The 22,095-nt window shown below is 42.4% G+C and overlaps 1 protein-coding gene across 7 annotated transcripts in view; it reads right to left on the bottom strand.

Moving 5' to 3' along the window:
- Positions 1–2,461: 2,461 nt before the first annotated feature.
- The window catches only part of STRADB (STE20 related adaptor beta), a 30,426-nt gene continuing 10,792 nt past the window's right edge, over positions 2,462–22,095 (bottom strand). For 6 of the 7 annotated variants that reach the window (XM_077829511.1, XM_077829514.1, XM_077829513.1 and 3 more), the window contains 9 exons: positions 14,560–14,659; positions 13,583–13,725; positions 12,992–13,100; positions 11,686–11,809; positions 8,791–8,962; positions 8,151–8,255; positions 3,889–4,118; positions 3,213–3,255; positions 2,462–2,726 (listed from right to left, as the gene is read on the bottom strand). In XM_077829511.1, coding sequence (XP_077685637.1) covers positions 2,574–2,726; positions 3,213–3,255; positions 3,889–4,118; positions 8,151–8,255; positions 8,791–8,962; positions 11,686–11,809; positions 12,992–13,100; positions 13,583–13,725; positions 14,560–14,659 — 1,179 coding nt within the window. In that variant the 3' untranslated portion in view covers positions 2,462–2,573. The remainder of the gene's footprint in view (positions 2,727–3,212; positions 3,256–3,888; positions 4,119–8,150; positions 8,256–8,790; positions 8,963–11,685; positions 11,810–12,991; positions 13,101–13,582; positions 13,726–14,559; positions 14,660–22,095) is intronic. The other variant, XM_077829518.1, reaches the window with a different exon arrangement.

The raw sequence follows: 22,095 nt of genomic DNA, 5'->3' as shown, positions 1-22,095 counted from the left end.
TGATGTAGGCAAACTAAACAAACAAATGGTCTGCAGGCAAGTATTGAGTGGGCTTTATTCTGCTTTTAAGCATTCATGACAGTTTGGAATAGGGAAAGTATACAATTCAGCAGCCACTAATTTCAAATATATAGTCAAGATGTATCTAGGATTGCTTTAAACACCAGTTGTATAGGAAGGCTTGTTCAATAGAACAACAGGAGTGGCCTCAGGCTGCCAGAATGTACCAAAGTCTTACTTCCTTGATCTCTTTTGCCAAAGTCTGGTAGCTGGAACATGGAAGCTGATATGATTATACACTTTTGCTATTATAGTACTTTACCAAAATAGTCTGTCAATGTATTTAAGTGATATTTCCCACTTAACATTATCCTTTAGATACCAAAATTGAGATAACCAAAATGCGTTTAGTTCTGCCTCCCCCCCAGGTCAGGGTGTTGTGATGAAATAGTACTTCTCATACTTTATAAGAATAATTAGGGGGACAGACTCATGTTTTTTCATTGCTTTGGTTTTAGAAATACAAAGCAAGTAAGTTATTGGTACTCAATTTTAACATGTTTTGAATAAAGATTTTTCATTTTAAAGGTTATAGAAGTTATTTTATTCAGTAACTTTCCTAGGTATTTTAATTACTCATTTTCCACATACAGAAACTGAAATAGCAAGTAACACCTCTGTAGCAATTGGGATGCATAACTCAGTTTAGGCTTATAATTATGGACAGTATTTGATTCCAGTTATTTTTATACATCCAATTAATGATGCATGGAAGACTTACACAGATTAGCATAGTATAGTTTGTCAAATATTTAAATAGCTGCAGTAATTTCAGTTGTTCCTTGTTTTCTAAAAGAACGCTATCAGTCAGTTACTTCATTAAGAGGTATGTAATAGAAGTACAGATGTTTTTAATACATAAACTTGTGCACTTATTTTGAAATGTTACAATTTAGTTAAGTTTGACCTATATTTTACAAGTACTAGTATTTACAAACGATCTGTGTAAATTATATACCACAATTAAAAATATAGCCCTCAAAACCAGAGAAGAGAGGGATTTTTGACTAATAGCAGGGTAAGCCTATTCTCTTATTACACTTCTACATTTTTGACTAATAGCAAAAATAGGATTTTTGACTAATAGCAGGGTAAGGATTTTAAAATAGGATTTTTGACTAATAGCAGGGTAAGCCCATTCTCTTATTACACTTCTACATGTTCACTTGATGGCTAAGATCATAAGTTAAAATAAGTTAAAGTCTTGCTTATTTCTGTTCTGCGTTCAGTGGTCTATTTTGAATGTTCATATTAATGGGTGATGTACACTTTAAAAATTCTCTCCCCCACCCTACCAGGTCTTAAAATAATTCAAAATGCTGAGGTCTTCTTCAGACTCTGACAAATGGATGTTGCATCTTCTCTTCTGCCAGGACTGAATCTGACCTGTGTGTTAAACTGGAAGACCCAACTTTGAAAGAGGCTCAGGGTTAGTAGGCCATAGCCAGCAATAATAGTGGTACACAACACTGGCCCCTGGCACGCATGACCTTGTGTTCCTGCAATGTGGTAGAATAGCAAGTTGTTTAAAGAAAATTTGCATAGTTTGGGTGAAAGGATTTATAAGCCCTTAGTACTTCTGTATTATAAGTAACTTACTTTTCCCTAGTTATATAGTCTTTAGTTATTAACATACACTAAAGGGACATTTCAGAAGCAACAACCAGGTTGAGTTAGCAGTTCTTTGAGTTTTACCCTGCATTATGATAACTCTTTTGGTAATTGGAAGTGTGATGCGATAAAGCAGAGTGAGGTATCCAAAGCACAATTCGGTATTAAGGCAGATACAACTATGGCTACTCTGGAAGAGTGACTGTTAGTTGCAAAATGTATAGACTTCTCTAGACAACAGTATTAAGCTGCCCAAATGACTCTGGCTGGTTACATAAAACCTCGAGGATAGAGTCTTAAAATGTAAGATATCCATTGTGTGTCAGCCGAACAGTGCACAAAAGCAGTTCAGGTGAGGAGAGGCATGAGCTCTGGCATTTGCACATGTAGAAAAAGATTTAATAAAGTCATTTATCAAAGGCCAAAAATGCTGAGATCCTTCGAGGGCAATGCAGTAAAAGAGCTGGTACCACGATACTGGGGTTAACAATCCAGTTGAAGGCCACAGAGAGGCTTGATATGAACCTGAACATAGTGATGCGGTACTTGGAAATTCAGAATGGCATTTGATTGCAGTATTCTTCAAATAGAAATTGTATGAATAAGTACAATACCAGATAAGGCTATAGAAGGAGGCTTCTGCCAAAGGATGTCAGTCCAAAGGGGTGGGGAGAAGAGAAGGATAAAAAGCATCAATATTCTTAAGATGAAATTTTCCCCTGGGGTTAGGAAAGTGAGGCCTACTGCATTTTTACAGTGCCCGCTTTAAATCATGTACACACCACAGATGTTCAAGTATAGCTCTTATATTTGTATTTAAACCAATACAGAGAAAAGCAGCAAGTAGAAATCACATTTTCCTTCTTTGAAACATGGGGGAGGTATGATGGTTTGTCATTGTTTTAAAAGTCCCACTCTCTGTCTCTTTCATTTGGGCAAAAACACCCAAGTTCAGGCCTGATTGCTGTTGAGGGCAGTGGCAAGAATTGTGGTCCATTGTGTTGGGCAGGAGGTGGCAACAGTGAAAGTAAGGAACTCCTTGTTTGTTCTTTTACCTGAGGAAAAAAATGAACAGGATAAAATAGTGCTGTACATACAAGTCCACTGAAACTTTGTGTACATCTTTACTAAAAGTGCATGAAGGGGTATAGCAGCAGCCTTGTGTGCTATGATGCTGGAGAAACCAGAGTTTGAGACTAGCTTCGTCACTCCAGAGTAAATTGACCATGAATGTTAGTAAATCTGTAATCAAGTTAAATGATTAGCTTGACTTAAAATGTTGTTTTTCAACCAAAATATCTCAATGGTTAAGCTTACTTCAATAAATTTTCATCCTTTAAACAAGCTTTCAAATTCCATTTAACACAGGACATGATTGCTGTGTTATGCATTGCACAAGATTCTAGATGATATGACATTTTGTAAAAGAACTGTCTGCAGCATCCTGGCTGTTAGAGGGTGATTTTACTTTACCCAACTTTTTAATATTTTGCTATTTACTTAGGCTGCAGTTAGCTCATCTCAACAGTTAGTACACTCACCTGTTTGAAGAAAGTGTGTGACAGCAAACTGCTTGCTGATGGCCTGGATCATAAAATGGAAAACACAAGATTATGTTTTGAAAGTAAGTGTTAGTGTTTGTGGAAGATGCCAGATTGACCATGCACTCTAGGCCCTAGGGTTATTTATCCACTGAACAAGTGCAGCCTGAAGAGAGGCAGCACAAGGTTCCTTCGTTCTGTGCCTCAACTTTACTGTGAGGGCATTACTAGAGGCAGTGAGTTCATTGATCCAGTACATTCAATTCTCAGCCTCCACAGAAGCCATAAAGTGTTAGAGAGATATATCATCCTGTAGAAATCTTGCAGAATTTAACAGTTTAAACTAGTTTCTGGAACTAGCCCTTCCTGAGTCTCCTTGCCAAACTGGTTTTTCAAACTTGTTTTGAGAAACAAGCAATCCATTATCCAAGAAAGCTTCAGAATCAGTGATGAAATAAGATTTTAAAAGCATGTTGAAGATCATTCTTCAGACCAAGACAGTGTTGGCCTGGCACTTTGACAATTTAGCATTGTGAAAAGAAACCCAGATGCACTTCATCTTAACACGGAATTTATCATCAGCTGTATATGACTTAGTAGATTCCAAGTTCACCTTAGGTTATGCTATATCTTATGTTGAAGTGACAGTGAATGTTAGGGTTCACAGGTAAGTTACCTTTTCTCGGGATCCTGTTGCAAACAGAGTTCTATCAAGTTGTGAAAAGCAGGGGAAAATGTTTTTGAGGACGGAGTTTGCAGTCTCTCGCTAGTCATTGTGTGTGTCATGCTTTCACCAATTCCCGAATCCACACCCGATTGGGAATTCTTCATTCTGGATTCCACGCATGGGAAGGTATTTATATCCCAGAGACAATAAGTGGGACCTTTCAGCTTATGCAGCAGCATCTAGTAGAAGGGAAAGACAGTATAAGAGTTCAGTGGCTATATTAGCCTCTAGAGGCTGTGATGAATTGGCAGTATGTTTGTACAACTTATGAAATCCGGTTGATATTATGAAAAACAGAGTTCCTCTATGTGGATCTACCACTTCTGACAGGTTCTATAGCAACTTCACAGCAAACAGGACAGTGGGAAATACCTGAGGTTAACCACAGTGCTTAAACCCAACAAAGATTATAATGCAAAGCAGCTGCATCTTTAAGAAAACCAGTTTGAGCCTAACTCCCTGAAGCATCTTTAAGAAAACCAGTTTGAGCCTAACTCCCTGAAGAAAGGGGGTAGATAGGACTAGTGGAAACTTACCCAAAAGACAGAATCAAGGAAGCCAGGGCCAGGGCGTGGTGTTTAAAACCAAACCAGACAGGAAAACGAAGCCTTGGACAGGAGAGAGCAAGGTCACAGAAGCTGAAGGAGAGATCATATAACCACCCTATAACCCCCTGCACGAGGCAAGGAATACAGGTTGAACCTCTCTAGTCTGGTACTCTCTGGTCTGGGAACATCCGGGGTCTGGCATGATTTTAGTTAACCAGATGTCCACTTATTGTGGGTGGGGCCAAGTTTCCTGCGGTCCAGCAAAGTCTCCCCAATCATGGTTCTCAGTGTTCTGTGCTGTTATTTAGCTCTAATTTACCCATAAATAAGTCTTCTAAGAGACTAGCAAGCAGGGGAAGTGTTGGTAATGCTGCTAAGCATAAGCATGTATCAATATCAATACAGCAAAAGGTGGAATTTCTGCAGAAATTGGAAAAGGGCACAGTGGTACGTACCTTGTGTGAGTTTTACAATGTAGGGTCATCTACAGTGTACGATTTGAAGAAACAAAAGAATAAAATCCTTAAGTTTTTTGCCGAAAGTGACAGTGTTTTAACCAAAAAAAAAAAAAAAAAGTGTTCATAAGACATTGAAGGAGGGGGAATGCAGCAATTTAGATAGTGCGCTTATACATTGGTTCAAGATTCGTAGGAACAAAGGTGTTAGCATTTCAGGCAAGATGATGATGGCACAAGGAAAAATATTCCACAAAAAACTTAACCTGCCTGCCACATGAGTGTGACTATTCACAAGGGTGGCTTCAGAAATTTAAAAACTGGCATGGTATTAGTCTATGTCATGTGTGCGGTGAAAAAAGAAGTGCAGATATGGAAGCTACCGCTAAGTACGTTGACAAATTTGCACAAATGAGAAGTTATCTGCTGGGGAAGGTATACAATGCTGATGAAACTGCTCTCTATTGGCATTGTATGCCCAAAAAAACCTTTGATGCAGAGGAGCCACCATCTGGTATGAAGGAGTGAAAGGACAGGGTAACTGTCCTTGATTGTAGCAATGCAGCAGGTATACACAAATGGAAGCTCATGGTTATTGGGAAAAGTGTGAACCCAAGAGCATTCAAAGGGGTGAAAATATTTCCAGTGATATATCATGGCAATAAAAAGGGATGGATAATGACTAATCTATGTCTCGAGTGGTTTGAGAAATATTTTGTACTGGAGGTAAGAGCCCATTGCACCTCGGTAGGTCTGGATCCAAAGTGCCAAATTGTGCTGATTCTCGACAGTCGCTCTGCCTACCCTAACACAGAGCTGCTTGTCAAAGATAATGTGGTGGGCTTGTATTTACCCCCAAACTGTTCCTCACTGATTCAGCCTTGTGATCAGGGTATCTTACGATCCCTGAAGTGTATGTACAGGTCTGAGTTTCTGCACCAATTACTAGTATTGCTTAATGATGGGAAGAGTTTGACAACATTTAGGAAAGAGTTTAACCTCAAGGATATGATTTGAACACTAGCTAGAGCCTGGGAAAGACTAACTCTATCTACTCTGAAGAATGGATGGCACAAATTGTGGCCAGCCCTAATGTTTGAGGACAGTCCTGACATCAATGACATGTCCAAGTTCACTGGATTTCAAGTGTCTGAAAACCAAAAAAAATAGTTAGTGAGTTAATGGAGTATGCCAGTGGTACATCCCACCCAGTAGTGCTTGAGCTGGCCAAGGATTTGGGAGAGGAAGATTTACTAGACTGGATGGAAATCGACAAAGATGCACCAATTGCTAGTCAAATGACGGACGAAGAAATTGTGCAAATGGTACAGCAAGGGAAAAACAAAGATAATGAAGAAGTCAGTGATGGTGATGAAGATGTTGCAGAAAAAATTTCTATAGATAAATGGATTCAGTTGGCAACAAATTTAACAGAAGGACTGGAGCAAACACATTTCATTTCTGAGCAAGAGATCGTCTCTCTCGACCTGACATGAGAAAAACTCATTAAAGAAAAACCAAAATACATGGGACAAGCCAAGCTGGAAGATTGGTTAAAGGTAGCGAAGAGCGGCGGTGAGCAGCACTCTACAGTCGAAAATCCTGTTACCTCCACTTCATCTACCCTGGATATACCTATAGCAGAGACCCCAGATGTAACTCAAATGTAATTTGAGTTAGCAGTTCTTGTCATATCACTTTGGAAGTGCAATTCAGGCATCATTTTAGGTGAGTAAATTATAGATTTACCTGTATTATTTCTTTTTCATATTATTTTGTTTTTTATGCTTTATCTATGTTTTTCCTTGTGTCAATACAGTAAAATTGTATAACAACACTAACACTTTGTTATGAAGAGAGCTGGTAAGCCTTGGCTAGGCGGTGTTGCAAACATGGTTCCATTCTCCTCGGCGAGATAAAAATAAAAAGAGACCCACTTGCTACAATATTGACCTCCCCTGGTTCAGCAAATTCTCTGGTTTGGCTCTGGTCAAGTCTTCAGGGTGCCAAACTAGAGAGGTTCAACCTGCACCGTGCCTTTCTGGATACCAATGGTCCCTAAGGACTCCCAGGGGAAGGGTGAGCTAGAAAGTGGTATTGTGGTTAAGATATTTTGTATGATCTACTCTTCTTGGCTTTCTATGGTTTTGTATTGAAAAAGACCAAACGTATGAGTGTGTGTGAACTGCTTCTGGAAGAGGGTGTGTAAATATGGGGAGTCCAAAGAGTCGTCATTGTGCTCAGAGGGGCTAGGCAGTTGGACAAGATGGTTCCTTCTTTCAAAAGTGTGTCACACAGGTGTGTGCCTAAGGCAGCAGTTCTCAGGACAAATTTTTTTGGTGGCCTTAGAGTGCGGCCACCAACTCTTGCTGGTGGCCGCTCTCACCCTTTTTCCTAAAATACTTAATTAGCTTTAGGAAAAAAAAATATGCACATATATATGTCCAAATCATTGTAATTTTTTTTGCTAGCTAGTAAGTCTGTTGTTAAAAGTGATATTAACAAACATACAAGTATTGCTTTTCACAACAGACTTACTCAGCCCTGTCAAGCCTTGGGACAAATTAAGCCCTGGATGGGTGGGGGATCGGGGAAGGCAGCAGGGGCTGGAGCCCAAAGCCCTGTGGCCAGAGCCTGCTACCCCACTGCCCCGCCACTTCAGGACTGAAGCCCGAAGGCTGAGCCCCACTGCCCTGGGAAGGTGGGGAACTCACCAGCTGGCTGGTTCTCCAGAACTGTGCCCCAGGTGTCTCCAAAGGGGGAACAGGGCCCAACCCCTGCTGGCACCCCAGCAATCAACACCAAGACAGTGCATCCAGGAGCAACAGGGAGGGGCCACTCATGACTTTGCCCCCTCTCCCCCCCCATAACAGCCCAGGAGGCTGTAGCCACAAGAAAAGCTCCTGGTGTCCGCATGCAGCCACGGTGGCTGCATTTGAGAAATGCTGGCCTAGGGCCCGTAAAATTGTGGTAGTGACTGCACCCTGGTCAGGCTCCAGGGACAGAACTTTTGTCACAGGACCTTTCAGAAAAACAAGGAGTTGGAAGCTCCTCTGACCTAGGAAGCAGCATGTATGTTTGAAATTTTTTAAAAGAAAGCCACCCTTTAATATATTTAGTAGTAACTTTATTATTAGACAGTATCTGTAAGAGAAAAAGTCCTGTGAATGAGGTTTTGAGAAGGATTTAAGAGTATTTAATGTTTTACCTTTGCACAAGGCATATCCTGAAATGGTACATATCCATTGGCTAATTCACATGCTGTTATCCCCACACTGTAAATGTCAGACTTCACATTATACCCATACAAATCCTGTGGGAGACAAAAAGCATATCAACTCACTGGGAACTACTGAATATGTACTGCAAAAATATGTATGTGCAGATATACTGTAGATATAATACAGGTTCAGGACCCAATCCTAATATCCCATAGCCAACAAGTTGTGGGTGAGCTGGTTATATAAGATTGGGCTCTGTGACTGTAAGAATGATTTAATGCACACAGCTTTTGTTAATAGATTTCACAGTTGATATTTGTACAGAAGAGTGTTAAGTCAATGCAATTATTTTCAGGTTTCCATGAGGGGAAAGAAGTGTCCATTAGGATCATGTCCTTTAGAACCTTTGTAACAAACAGGCAAAAGGTAAAGACATTAAGCTGGGTGGGTGCACCATAAAGCCACAATTCATTTTAAGGTTCCTAAACAAGTTGTACACAATCTAGTTTTGAAGTTGCAAATGAATAGCCTTTATGGCTCTTTCACAAGCCTATTAGGTACAAACTTTAAAAAAAGGAAGCAGTCATATCCAGAGACTCAAGGCAAAATGAACTGGTTTATACTGACCTGTCTGAGTAGCTCAGGACTCAGCCAAGGAAGTACTGAAGTACTAAAATGGGGAAAATCATACACAACCTTTGACTTCTGTCCATTGTTAACTAAACTGTAGAGATGTTTTAAGCCAGACAGAGAAACCAGACCATCCCCTGAAATCAGAATGTGGCTAGCTTTCATATTCCTGAAACAAAGTGATAAAATGTGGTTATAAAAAAAAAAACCAAACACTCGAATGTTACTTATTACTACAGTAGAAAGTCTGCCATATAGTCATAAAATATTCTGAGATAGTCAGCTATAGCATGATCACGTGGTCAGACTGAAAGGCATGTTAAAGACAGGTGAAGAGAAACTGTATAAACACTGAATCCCTTATCCAGAATGCATGTTTACAAAACACTGACTTTGCAATCTGAAGCCTTTATATGGTGTTCATTCTAAAAAGTGGAGTTTTACCTGTATATAAAATCCCCCCCAAACAAACATTTTTTGGGGTACATACACACCCACGGTGCCTCACTGAAAGAGTTTTGAAACACTATTTGAAAAGGTAGATATCAAAGCTAAGGTTCTGCATGCCACCATAACTATGTCTCCATTAGCATTCACATACACTGGCTTACAGATATTATAATACAACAAATTAAACTCTCCCCAACAGTCAGTTTTATTTGTAGTCAGATACTCCCTAATGGAGGAGATAGTCAAGCCAGCATGTATGTAAAGTATATATAGGTCCTCTCTCTGTGTCAGTGAACATGGTACTCTGGCACCTGCAGTCAACAAGTACAGTGAATGGGGGTAAAGGTGCATTCACAGAGCTATACAAAGAAAAATTAAGTACATATATTGGGGCATCTGCATAGAGAGGAGATCAATGTGGAATAATTGGTTTATAATGCATTTGGGGGTATGGGAAAGGAGACAGTCTCTGAACTCTATTCTGGAGTTAAGATACAAGATGCTGTTATCTCTAGAGCAAGGTTGGGCTTTAGCTAGTGTTCGGTGATTTGCATGTCAGATACAGTGAACACTGTATGAGAGAATAGATACAGAAGAATGGATGTTGGATATGTAGAGGGTGGGCAGAAATATAAAGTTTCTGGTCTACATGCTGAGGTGAACAAGGAGATGAAGTCCAAATTAAGGTTTGTTTTCAAATTATTCCTATGCATTTCAAGACTTGCCTTATTTTAAAATCTGTAACTTCCTAATAAGGCCCTCATTTTAGTTTATGGTAAACATATTTCCAGTTTTGAAGCAGCATCATTGTGCCACTTCAGATTTCTGGTAAATTAAAGTTAAAGAACCAACAAGAAGTTTGCTTAAGACCAGACTGTTCTTGGAGGTAAGAATTTGTGTAGGAAACTTGACTTCCACTAAAAACCATGACGTCTGACATTAAATAGTCAGAACTAGTATAAGACAAATGTGAAGCTTCTGGACAAAGTTCTTATTTTTAAAAATAAGACATTAAGAGAAGTTCAGGCTTTTTAGAAGTCTTTGGGAAAACTTAATCTTTTTGGAGTTCGATAGCTCAAAAATGCTTTCACCATGAATCCTCCTCTCATTAGAAGCTATATAAAAAATTTTAACAAGTGAAGCTTTTTAGGAAAGTGGAGTGAAGTTTCAAGTGTCAGCTTTCTAATCTTAAAACAAAAATTTATAACCATAACTAGGAAGTCAATGCTGCAACTTGTTGACTAATATACACTGGCTAGCATACATATATATTATGTTGATAATACTACCCATAATATATGTTCCAAGCATTTCAGTACACATAATATTAAGCATTAATATAGCAGTTATATAGCCCAAACTGGCCTGCACTTTTATTATAAATCTGTTCACTTATGCTAAGTATTCCATAATAGCTTGCATTAGCCGAAGTAAACTTTGGCTTACGAAGCTAGAAAAAACTGTCAGTATCAGGACATTTAATTGTTTTGTCATAGCAACAGAAAGGGAGTTACCCTCACAAACCTATTTATCCTGGTACAAGCCTAGGAGGTGTCTTTACACTCTTTAGTACCTGGAATGCATGGGTTCAGAACAAGAGATAATGGGGTACACCATGATACCAGAAACAAACAAGATAAAAAGCTGATTAATTCAATCCAGTTGCAGGTGATGTATACAGTTCCTTTTTCTGGTAAGCAAGTAAGTTATAAAAAGATGACTGCAGGGATGTAACTTTGGGGAGCACATCTTCTGTGTAAGGTGAATGTAATATTGCTGCACAGGACTGTCCTTTGGAGACTAGCATTGTATAGAACATATTTTCCTGTACCATATTAATAAACCTGACTCGATATTTGGTCTCTTGATTATATTTCATAACAACCGAAAGTGTGGTCAAGCAACTGACTATAGAATTTATCAACACACTCCATAACACTACTGAAAACTTGGAGTGCTTTACATCTCCAAAACACTGTATAAACAGTAAAAGATGATCAAGCAAGTGCTCCCATTCATCCAGCCCCCGTAAAAGAACAATTAAATTGAATAACAACACATTTAGAATGGATAAAGGGAAGTTATTTACAAAGCATTATAGTTCCTCTGCAATGTACTGCTGCAGAAAGTCATTGTAGCAAGAAGGCTCAAAAGTGATTAGACATTTTCTAGGAACAAAAGTAGTATCTTCAGTTAAACTAGCTATGCCAGAGAGCCTGGAGGGTATCAAACCAAGAAAATGATCAGAGAAGGGCCTGTGTCTACTCCACAGCACTCAACAATCTGTGAGTAACAAGAGAATGGGTGTTGAAAGGGAGCTCCCCTTCCTCTAAAGCCATCAGGCATAGGCTTCTGGTAACCTAAATAGACTAATGAGTAGCTTCAGTTTGGAAGCTTGTGTGTTGCTACAACTTCTTACCTATAGTATTAATTGTCTCATACCTGTGAATGTAGCCATTTTGGTGCATGTAATTTAACCCTCTAACTGCACCAAACAGAATGTTTCCTATCAAAGCTTCACTCATTCCTTCAGGGAAGTAGGTCCTCAGTAGGTGACTAGCTGAATCTGAAAAGAAAAGAAAAAAAATCACGCTAAGCATTCGGGTCTTGTTAGTGACAAATCTTTATTCCTACTATAAGAAAGCATTCTCTCCACTGTGCATATACCCCCTAGAATAGGGGAGGGTAAACTTTTTGGCCTGAGGGCCACATCGGGTTTCCGAAATTGTGTGGAGGGCCAGTTAGGGGAGGCTCTGTGCCTCCCAAAACAGTCAGGCATGGCCCGGTCCCTGCTCCATATCCCACCCCCGCTGCTTCTCACCCCCTGACCCCTCTCCCAGGACTCCTGCCCCATCCACCCCTGACTGCTCCCTGCTGCCCCATCCAACCCCTCCCTCCTTCCTAACTGTCCCCCTGGAACTCCTGCCCCCATTCAACCCCCCTGTTCCCCACCTTCTGACCGCCCCGACCCGTATCCACACCCCTGCCCTCTGACCACCATCCCGAAATCCCCTGCCCTCTATCCAAGCTCCCCTGCTCCCTGCCCCCTTACCATGCTGACTGGAGCACTGGTGGCTGTGGTGCTACAGCCACGCCACCCAGAGCACCAGGACAGGCAGCCACGCTGCCCGGCTGGAGCCAGCCACACCACCACGCAGCACAAAGCACCAGGTCAGGCCGCAGCTCTCCAGCTGCGCTGTCCGGCAAGAGCTCGCCTTCCCGCCGCCCAGAACATTGCGCTGGTGGTGCAGTAAGCTGAGGCTAGGGGGGAGGGGTTGGGGGCTCAGAGGCCGGGCAGGAGGGTCCCGTGGGCCGGATGTGGCCCACGGGCTGTAGTTTGCCCACCTCTGCCCCAGAAGAAGCATTGTTCCCTCTTTACAATGACTTTCTTCCTCAGCAGTTGCCTCCCTGTGTAAGTCACCTCAGAGTATATTACTGAAAGAAAGTGATTCTTCCAGTAGTAAAAGATCACGATGAAGCCTACCACATCCTAAGTCATGTTTCCATGACCTGGAAACCAGCTGTTTCACCCCTATAGCCAATCCACGCTGCCTTCTAGGAGAAGCAAAATTCATAAGTCTGGCACAGTGGAACTAGGATACATCCAAGGTCTACAAGAGAAGAGATGCTGAAAGGCATATAGAATATCTCATGCTCTTCCATAGCCACAAGCCTGGTGTTAGAGACTGAGCTATCTAATCCAGTAATTCAGTAAGCTTTTTTCCCAAATTGTAGTTACAATTCTTACTATAGGCCATGAACGGAGAGATGACCCAAAGCCAGCTGCCAGTAGTAAATACTGTCCAAAGTGTCATTATGTTGGGATGCTGGAAAAAGTGGGATAGCACCACCTCACTCTAAAGAATTAAACAAAAGTGAGTAAGTTATTTGGAAGATAATTATCTTGACAAAAACCTTAACTACACAGGTCCTCAGTAACTTTAAGAAAGTCAATTTCGTAAATGCAGTTCTACTAGCTAACAAGTTTGGAGTCCCACTATGTAGGTTTCAGATGCTTTGCACATCCTGCAATAGAAATTCAAACAAATTGTTGAAGCTTTTGATATCTAACTGAACTGCTGTTTTATTGTTAATTCTGAGTCCTTTATTCTAGTGAAGAGTATAGAGTTTGTGTGTCAAACTGGGGTACGTGCATGACTAGAGAAATTGTTGTATTGCAGAAGACTTCAGTTTATTCTCTAGTGCCTTATCAAGGAGCCACTTAATTTAGTGTGCACCAGTTCATATAACAAGGCTAACTCTGGTACTGATTAACTGCATATACCCACATACATTATAGTTCCTGTGTCAGACATCTATATAAGTCCTACTGTTTTACCTGTAAAGCTTTCAAATGTTCTTCAGAGCAGCTTTCTAAGTCTGTGATCCTTACAGCCACAAGCGTTCCTGTAGGTGTATGCCGGGCAAGGTAGATCGAAGTTAAATTGTTGAATCCTCTTCCTGTAAGCAGAAGCAAACCAACTGCCTTCTGTTAACATTATAAAAGGTAGTTTTAAAAAAAACCCACAAATTGCTTCATCACTTAGTAGTCAAACAGTCCTAGAATTCTAACACACTGCTGCTGACTGCAGTGAATCTGTGGCTTTAAGGGTGCAGTTAACAGTGCATGCTTGCATGTAACATCAGCCAGAAAACTAGCCAAGCCATGTTTGTTGCTTTTGTTTAGTCTAATAAAAATTGTTTAAACAAGTCTTACTTCTCAGGACCAATGAAGTGTCTTACAAATGCTGACTTCTTTGCTGATGTCCAACTTAAAGAACTACCACCACCAGCACTCACTCTATACATAGTGATGCAGTACAGCCATCTTTAGGACCATCTTACCACGCCTGCTGACTGATAGGAAATTGTCAAGTGCCACAGCCACCAGAACCACAATGCTGATTTGCTCTCTACTATATTTACAACCAATGTAACAGATTTAGAGTGGTCACTTATTAAAAAAAAAAATAGCAAGATGAGCGGAAAATCTCTTCTCCAAATTGGAATAGAGATATCAAATTCAGACAGGTTTTTGTGTATCTTTATGAATTTCTATTGTATGTTTTTAAACATTAAGTGAAATTCACAACACTAGAAAAATAATCAGCTAAGATCAGAGGTCAAGAAGTGTGTAAACATTCAGAGAGATCTTAAAATAGTTCTGGGTGGCTCTATAACAAGGAGAACACATGTTTCCACAGCTTCTAGTTTTTCCCCTCATGGGATATATTTTTTTAAATATATATAAAGAATGGCCATTTGCAGGAAAAATCTTGGATAGACTAAGCACATTTCAGCATAGAACTAGATTACCTATTTCCACCTGGAGTTCATAATGGGAGACGTCAGAAGAACAACGTGCCTTCTCATTTCTTCCATATGGATGAATCCAGGAGAACTCAGGTTCATCTGCCTAGTAGTGAAAGGATTAGTTTTTAACATTGGTACACACATTTGTGTATGTGTGTGTGAGTATATGTAAAAATAAATAAATACACACTCATGCAAATATGGGGGAAGGGGAAAAAATCAAGCACTCAATTCTTGAGATTCAAGAAATTAAGGTGGTTCTTTAAGTGCTTGTTCATGTCCATTCCAATCAGGGGTGTGCAAGTACGGTAGCTGCAAAATTTTCCCACAGCAGCATCCGTCGAGTCAGTCTGGGCACCCCCTGGAGTTGTGCCTTTATGGTGCTCAATGTAGAACCCTGCTGACCCGCCACCTCCTCAGTTACTTATTACCTCCAGTGACGGTTAGCTGGAACTTCCCTATGCTCTTGTCTTGGCAAGCGCATTTAGCAGTCTATTTACATAGTTTTCATTAGCTCTGTAGTGTAAATTAAATAGTTAATAGCCCTCAGTGTTAGATTAAGTTTCCTTTGGGGCGGGGGTCAATCAGGATGGAGCATCAACAGAGGTTGGAGGAAGTTGAAAGACCGAATACCATCACATGAGAGTTCAACGTCACACAAAGAAAACTATGTTGCATGGAAATCAGCCAGTAGGGCAGCATCAGCTGAAAGTTCAGTTGGGAATTTACTCTTTCCCCTCCTATGCTCTCTCCATGCCGGGATCTCCAGGCTTAGTGTATGCCCAGAAGCGATCCTCACTTCGTGTTTGAAGTGTTTAGGAGAGAGCCATCAGAAGGATCATTGTGCCATCTGCAAGACCTTTCGTCCTAGGACATTAAAGGGCACAGATCAGTGCCTGAAGGTCCTGTTAATGGGGGCTGCACTTAGGGCCAATCATGGGAGGGCCAGGAGGGCTATTTGGCCTGGGCCTCAAGCTCAAAGGGGGCCTCAAATGTAGACACTTTTTAATTTTTTGGCATTTGATAAGTTTCGCAGCTTGTTTTTATGCTCATCCCTATCAGACCAAAATGTGACACACACACTCAGCTTAAAGAAAAGGAGTACTTGTGGCACCTTAGAGACTAACTAATTTATTTGAGCATGAGCTTTCGTGAGCTACAGCTCACTTCATCGGATACATCTTAGAGCTGCAATTTAAGCTAATAAAGATGTGATTTGGTAAAAGATTTTTTTTTGTTAACTTATTTTTTTCATATTAAAGAGTTTAAAATGTTCATAAATATTAATAAAAATCTGTTCTGATGGCACAAGATTAGACTGTGATGAACGTGTCCACTCAGATCTGCTGATTATATAAACAAACGACTACTAGTGGCTGGTGCTGGATCAAGTTCGTGTTGAAAGGTAGAGAATTGTTACATTTTAGTGTCTTTATAGTTTTACGTTTAGTTGACTAAGGAATTATTTGTGTGTGAGAATTCCTCATTATTATCTTCATATGGAAGCTAAAAGAGGTGACTGGTTGGTTGAGCCCTAGCTTGGCCATCATCATAGGCTTTCGCAGTCTATAGGCCCAGATTCAAGGTGAAAATTTCTGAGGACAATCTTATACAGTGAATTTCATGAGTACACACATTTGAAATTTTTGGACATTATCCCTCTGTCTGTATCCGTGTCTGTGTTTACTATATATATATATATATATATGTCATCCCTTTGTCTTCAGCTCAGCCTATTATATTATACCTTGTGTGCTTGAGTTTTGATTCAGTGATAAGGATAATAACCTGACTGTGTTTGTGTTCTTAATTAGTATTCCTTTGTTTTAAGTCTTTTCAGCATTTGCATACCATTCAGCATTTGCATACATGTTTACAGTAGAAGATTTCAAGTGTAAATAAGCTACTGATTTACAGCAGAATATTTCAAGTGTGGATAGGCTACATATTTACTTTAGAACATTTCAGGTATAAATAGATCAGATCACTATGAAGAGGAGATTTGAAAGTGGTGCAAGCAAGAGAGGCGAAAACAACTGAGTGAATCAGCAGCTAAGAGCTCAAAGCCAATAACTTCATTTCTCAAACCACTGGAAAACGCACCTTACCCAATGAACAATGCCATAGATAATGAAAATTCTGCAACTGCAACAGGTGGTATTTCAATGCCAATACCTGAACATGAGGACAGTAGTCAAGAAGGAGATATGCCAACAGTAACAGATGCAGCAGAAGATCCTGTGTACGATCAAGAAACTGAACAGCAACAGGAAGATGTAGATCTTACACAGTAAGAGCAATTCATGAGTACTACAGGTTTGACGGTAACTGACACTGGAATTAGTGACAAGAGCAAAGCTGCCCAAATGCAATCTTTTCTTCAAATTAGTTGTTTTGAAATTCTAAGTAACCTTCCACGAGATGCTGATAATCATGCTTTCCCTACTCATCTGCTGACAAAAACTCTTCCAAATAGCGAGACCTGCACAAGAGACTGATTATGCTGGAGTATGGAAAAACAATCTCTGTACTGTGCACCCTGCTTCATTTTGAACAAAAGTTCTGCAAATGTATTAGTTCTCTCTGATCAATCAGGATGGAGCATCAACAGAGGTTGGAGGAAGTTGAAAGACCGAATACCATCACATGAGAGTTCAACGTCACACAAAGAAAACTATGTTGCATGGAAATCAGCCAGTAGGGCAGCATCAGCTGAAAGTTCAGTTGGGAATTTGCTCTTGACTGAACTCTCTACAGAAACTAATAACTGGAAAAAACTTCTTGAGTACATCCTGAATGTCATCCTTTTTCTTTCTGAGCAGGGATTGGCTTTCTTTTGTTCCAGTCAACGTATTGGTGATCATGCAAATGGAAACTTTCTAGGCATAGCTGAGCTCCTCAGCAAATATGACCCACTTTTATCAGAGCATGTTAAACATGTTCGAGACTCTCAAGAGAGTCAAAAGCGCATGCAAGTCCATTATCTCTCCACATGCATACAAAACAAGTTTATTGAGCTACGTGGGTTATTCGTACAAATAACAATTCTTGATGAGATTCGAAATGCTAAGTATTTTTCAATCATTGTTGATGCCACTCCAGATTGTTCTCACATGGAACAGACTATCATGGTTATTTGATATGTTAAGATTGTAGACAGCTCAAAATTTTCAATTGAAGAAAGGTTTATTTTGTTTGAAAATTTCGTGGGAAAAACTGGAAAAGAAATTGCTGCTCAAGTACTAGCAATTCTAGAAGGTTTTAAGTTAGCTTTTCAAGTCTGCATTGGTCAAGCCTATGACAATTGATCTAATATGCCTGGGAAGTACAAAGGTGTAGAAGCCTTCAAGGGGAAAGCCCGTCATGATGCCCTGCTGATCTCCAACCCCGGTGCGCCACTCCCCGGCTTCGGAACAGACCCAGCAGCTGTGCTGGTCCCTGAGCCCTTGGCACAAACAGTCGGCACCTAGAAATAACACTCCTTTGTGGTCCTGTTTTTCAGACACCTCAGAGTCTGACTCCTATCGGTTCCGTAGGAGTAGGAGCAGACGGTCCACGTCAACACGGGACCTGCACCCTTACCCGGCGCTGTGGCCCGCACAATGGCAACCCCCTGGCGCAATGGCCCTTTTTGGACTCCTGGGCTTTTCATCAAAGCCAAAGTCGGAGCCAAGGGTCAAATTCCAGGGCGACGCAGGTGGCCTTGGCCACGTTTGTACCCCCTCCAGCACCATCGGCATCAGCAGGATCAGGGGTAGCCCCGTTGCTACCCAGCACCAATATCCCAACACCTCCGGCGTGGCCTGCACTGGACCCATTTGTTTCGGCTCTGAAGTCTCCAACACTAACGATAGCCCCGGCACTGACTGCGATTCCGGTGTCAATGATAGCCTTGGCACCACTGACACTTTCAGCATTGGCATCAGCATAGGCAGTCCCGACACCCAGGGGCACAATACCATCCAGGTCAGCAACGGCCCAAGAAATCCAGGTGCCCCAGGACCCCTTGGGTGTGGAAGGAGGGGAGCAGCCATCCCTTACGGGGGTCTCTTCCTTGTCCTCACCGGACGAGACACTGGTGGGCACAGTACAGCCCCAGCCCTGGAAAACAGTAGGATTCTACAGCAATTGGTGTGATGGGTTGCTCAGGGCCTGGGCATTCAGGTGGAGGAGGTAGTGGAGGTCGCAGATCCAATGGTAGACATCCTTGCCCCCTTCGGACCTGCACATATTGTCCTGCCTCTTACAAAAACCATCTCTGACACCACAAAAAGTTTGTGGCAGACCCCAGCCTCATTGTCTCCCACGGCTAAGTGCAACGAAAGACCCATCCCCATCCGATTCTCTCATTGTTGATGCTGTCAACCAATGTGAACGCTAGGGCTTCCAGGGACCCTCCCCAAAGAATCGGGAGGCAAAAAGGACTCAACCTTTATGGGAGAAAGGTCTATTCCACGGGCAGATTGTAGCTACCTGCGTGATGGCTACGGGCATAGCGCTGAGAAGGGGCTCTTGGTTCCAGGTCTTGGGCCTGCCGTATGAGGTCTAACAGACTATTTAGGACTTCCCATTTGAGGGTTCAGCTCTCTTTTCCGAGAAAACAGACAAAAGGCTGCATAGCCTAAAGCAGTGGTTCTCAAAGCTGGTCCGCTGCTTGTTCAGGGAAAGCGGCTCCCCTTCCCGCAGCCCCGATTGGCCTGGAGCCGCGATTGGCTGAACCTGCAGACACGGCAGGAAAACAAACCGGCCCGGCCTGCCAGGGGCTTTCCCTGAACAAGCAGTGGACCTGCTTTGAGAACCACTGGCCTAAAGGACTCGAGAGTCACTCTCAAATCATTAGGCCTCCATACTTCAGCTATGCAGCGGAAGCATTTTAGACAGCAACCTCCGCCATGCTTCTACCAGCAGAACCATCAGGACAATTCCCGGAGGAGGAACAGGAGTGGGAGGAAAAGGTCACACCCATCATCAGGCCAGAACTCTAGCCATTCCAAGCCATCTTCCAGCCCGAAACAGGCCTTTTGAAGGTGCAGTCGAGGACGGCACACCAAAACAAAAACTGAATTTACCCCGCCTTACCTTTTCATTACGACTATCCCCTTTCTACTGTGCTTCATCCCGTATCACTTCAGACTGCTGGGTGTTCCACACACTAGCGAGGGGATACTCCATCCAATTCTGAGCCCTCCTGCTCTTCCACCCTCCTTCCCTGTCCCCCTTCAGGGACCCCTCTCACAAGCAACTCCTTATACAGGAGGTGCACTCTCTCCTTCCACTAGGGGCAGTGGAAGAGGTCCCTCAAGGGCAGCAGGGCAATGATTTCTATTCTCGGTATTTCCTAGTACCAAAAGCCAAAGGCAGGCTCAGGCCCATGCTAGACCTGCGAGAACTCAACACGTTCATGAAGAAGCTCAAGTTCCGCATGGTCTCTTTGGCCTCCATCATCTCTTCACCGGATCCAGCAGACTGGTATGCTGCCCTCGACTTGAAGGAGGTGTACTTTCACATAACAATAACTCAGTCCCACAGAAAATACCTCAGGTTTATGGTGAACAACACCTGCTACCAGTTCACAGTCCTCCCACTCGGCCTGTCAACAGCACCTCAGGTATTCACCAAGTGCATGGCAGTCGTGGCTGCGTTCCTGCACAGGCGACAGGTACAGGTGTTCCCATACCTCGACGACTGGCTGATCAAGGGTCGATCCAGAACTCAAGTAGAGATGCAGGTCGCCTTCATAAGAGCTTCTTTAGATGAACTGAGTCTGCTACTGAACGAGGGTAAATCAATGCTGTCCCCGGTTTAAAGGATAGAATTTGTAGGGGTGGTACTGGACTCGACATACGCCAGGGCATTCCTTCTAGAAGTGAGATTTCGAACCATGGGCGACATGATTCGAGGTCTCAGACAGTTCCTCACCACCACAGCATGGTACTGCCTGAAACTTCTAGGACACATGGCAGTCTGTGTCTATGTAGTATAACGTGCAGACTCAGACTTCAACCTCTTCAGTCATGGCTGGCATCAATGTATCGGCCAGCCCAGGACAGTTTGGACAGGATTGTACCCTGCCTCGCCTGGTACTCAGCTCCCTCCTGTGGTGGCCCAACCCGCAGATAGTATGTACGGGGTCCCTTTCACCGGCCCTCAGCCATCCCTCTCGCTAGTAACTGACATGTCAGACTTGGGCTGGGGTGCACATTTGAGAGACCTCAGAACACAAGGCTTCTGGTTTCAGACTAATCTCACTTTCCATATCTATGTCAGAGAGCTGAGAGCGGTAAGCCTGCCATGTCAGACTTTCCAACCACACCTAGCAGGGAGATGTGTATCAGTGATGACAGACAACACCACAGCAATATTTTATATTAACAAACAGGTGCACTCTCCTCTCCCCTGTACCAGGAAGCCATCATGCTGTGGGACTTTTGTATAGAACACTCAATACACCTGCAAGCATCATACCTCCCTGGAATACAGAACAAGTTGGCGGACCATCACAGCAGGTTGTTCCACGGCCCGGACATTGTTAACTCATTCTTTCATCAGTGGGGTTTTCCCCAGATAGATCTGTTCGCCATGTGACACAACAGGAAGTGTCAGACGTTTTGCTCCTTCCTGAACGGCAGCCCGAGCTCCATCATGGATGCGTTCCTCCTCCCATGGGGAAGCAGTTTCCTGTACGCTTTCCCACCCATCCCTCTAATTCATAAGGTGCTCCTCAAGATACAAAGGGAAGAAGTTTCGGTGATTCTGATAGCTCCAGCCTGGCCCCGCAACACCGGTACACATCACTCCTGGAAATGTCCATGGAAGCTCCAGTCACCTTGTTGCTCTTCCCAGACTTACTAACTCAGGATCATGGCCGTCTCCAACATCTGAACCTGGAGTTGCTGCACCTCATGGCATGGAAGCTCCATGGCTGAACCCAATGGAGCTCTCCTGCTCAGACTCGGTTAGGCAAGTCCTCCTGGGCAGTAGAAAGCCCTCCACCAGGGCTACCTACCTTGCAAAATGGAAGAGATTTTCAATTGTCATAGGCTTGACCAATGCAGACTTGAAAAGCTAACTTAAAACCTTCTAGAATTGCTAGTACTTGAGCAGCAATTTCTTTTCCAGTTTTTCCCACGAAATTTTCAAACAAAATAAACCTTTCTTAGTTTTCTTAGAGATTAGTGCAGCATCATTCATCTCTGTCACTTGCCTCTGTGACACTTATATTAGACTATCTCCTCCATCTCAAGCAGCAGGGACTGTCCGTGTTGTCAATAAGGGTTCACTTGGCTGCCATCTCTGCCTTTCATCCAGGTGCAGAGGGCCACTTGGTCTTTGCCAAACCTATGGTCAGCAGTTTCCTTAAAGGGCTCGACAGGCTATACCTGCATGTCTGGTAGCCTGTCCCAGCTTGGGACCTCAATCTGGTCCTTTTCAGACTCATGGGACCACCCTGTGAACCTTTGACGACATGGTCCCTGCTCCATCTCTCATACAAGATAGTGTTTCTGGTCATGATAACCTCAGCCAAGAGGCTGTCTGAGC

Source organism: Eretmochelys imbricata, chromosome 11, assembly GCF_965152235.1.
Source record: "Eretmochelys imbricata isolate rEreImb1 chromosome 11, rEreImb1.hap1, whole genome shotgun sequence".
Lineage (NCBI taxonomy): Eukaryota > Metazoa > Chordata > Testudines > Cheloniidae > Eretmochelys > Eretmochelys imbricata.
This window is presented reverse-complemented; position numbering and strand designations above follow the sequence as displayed.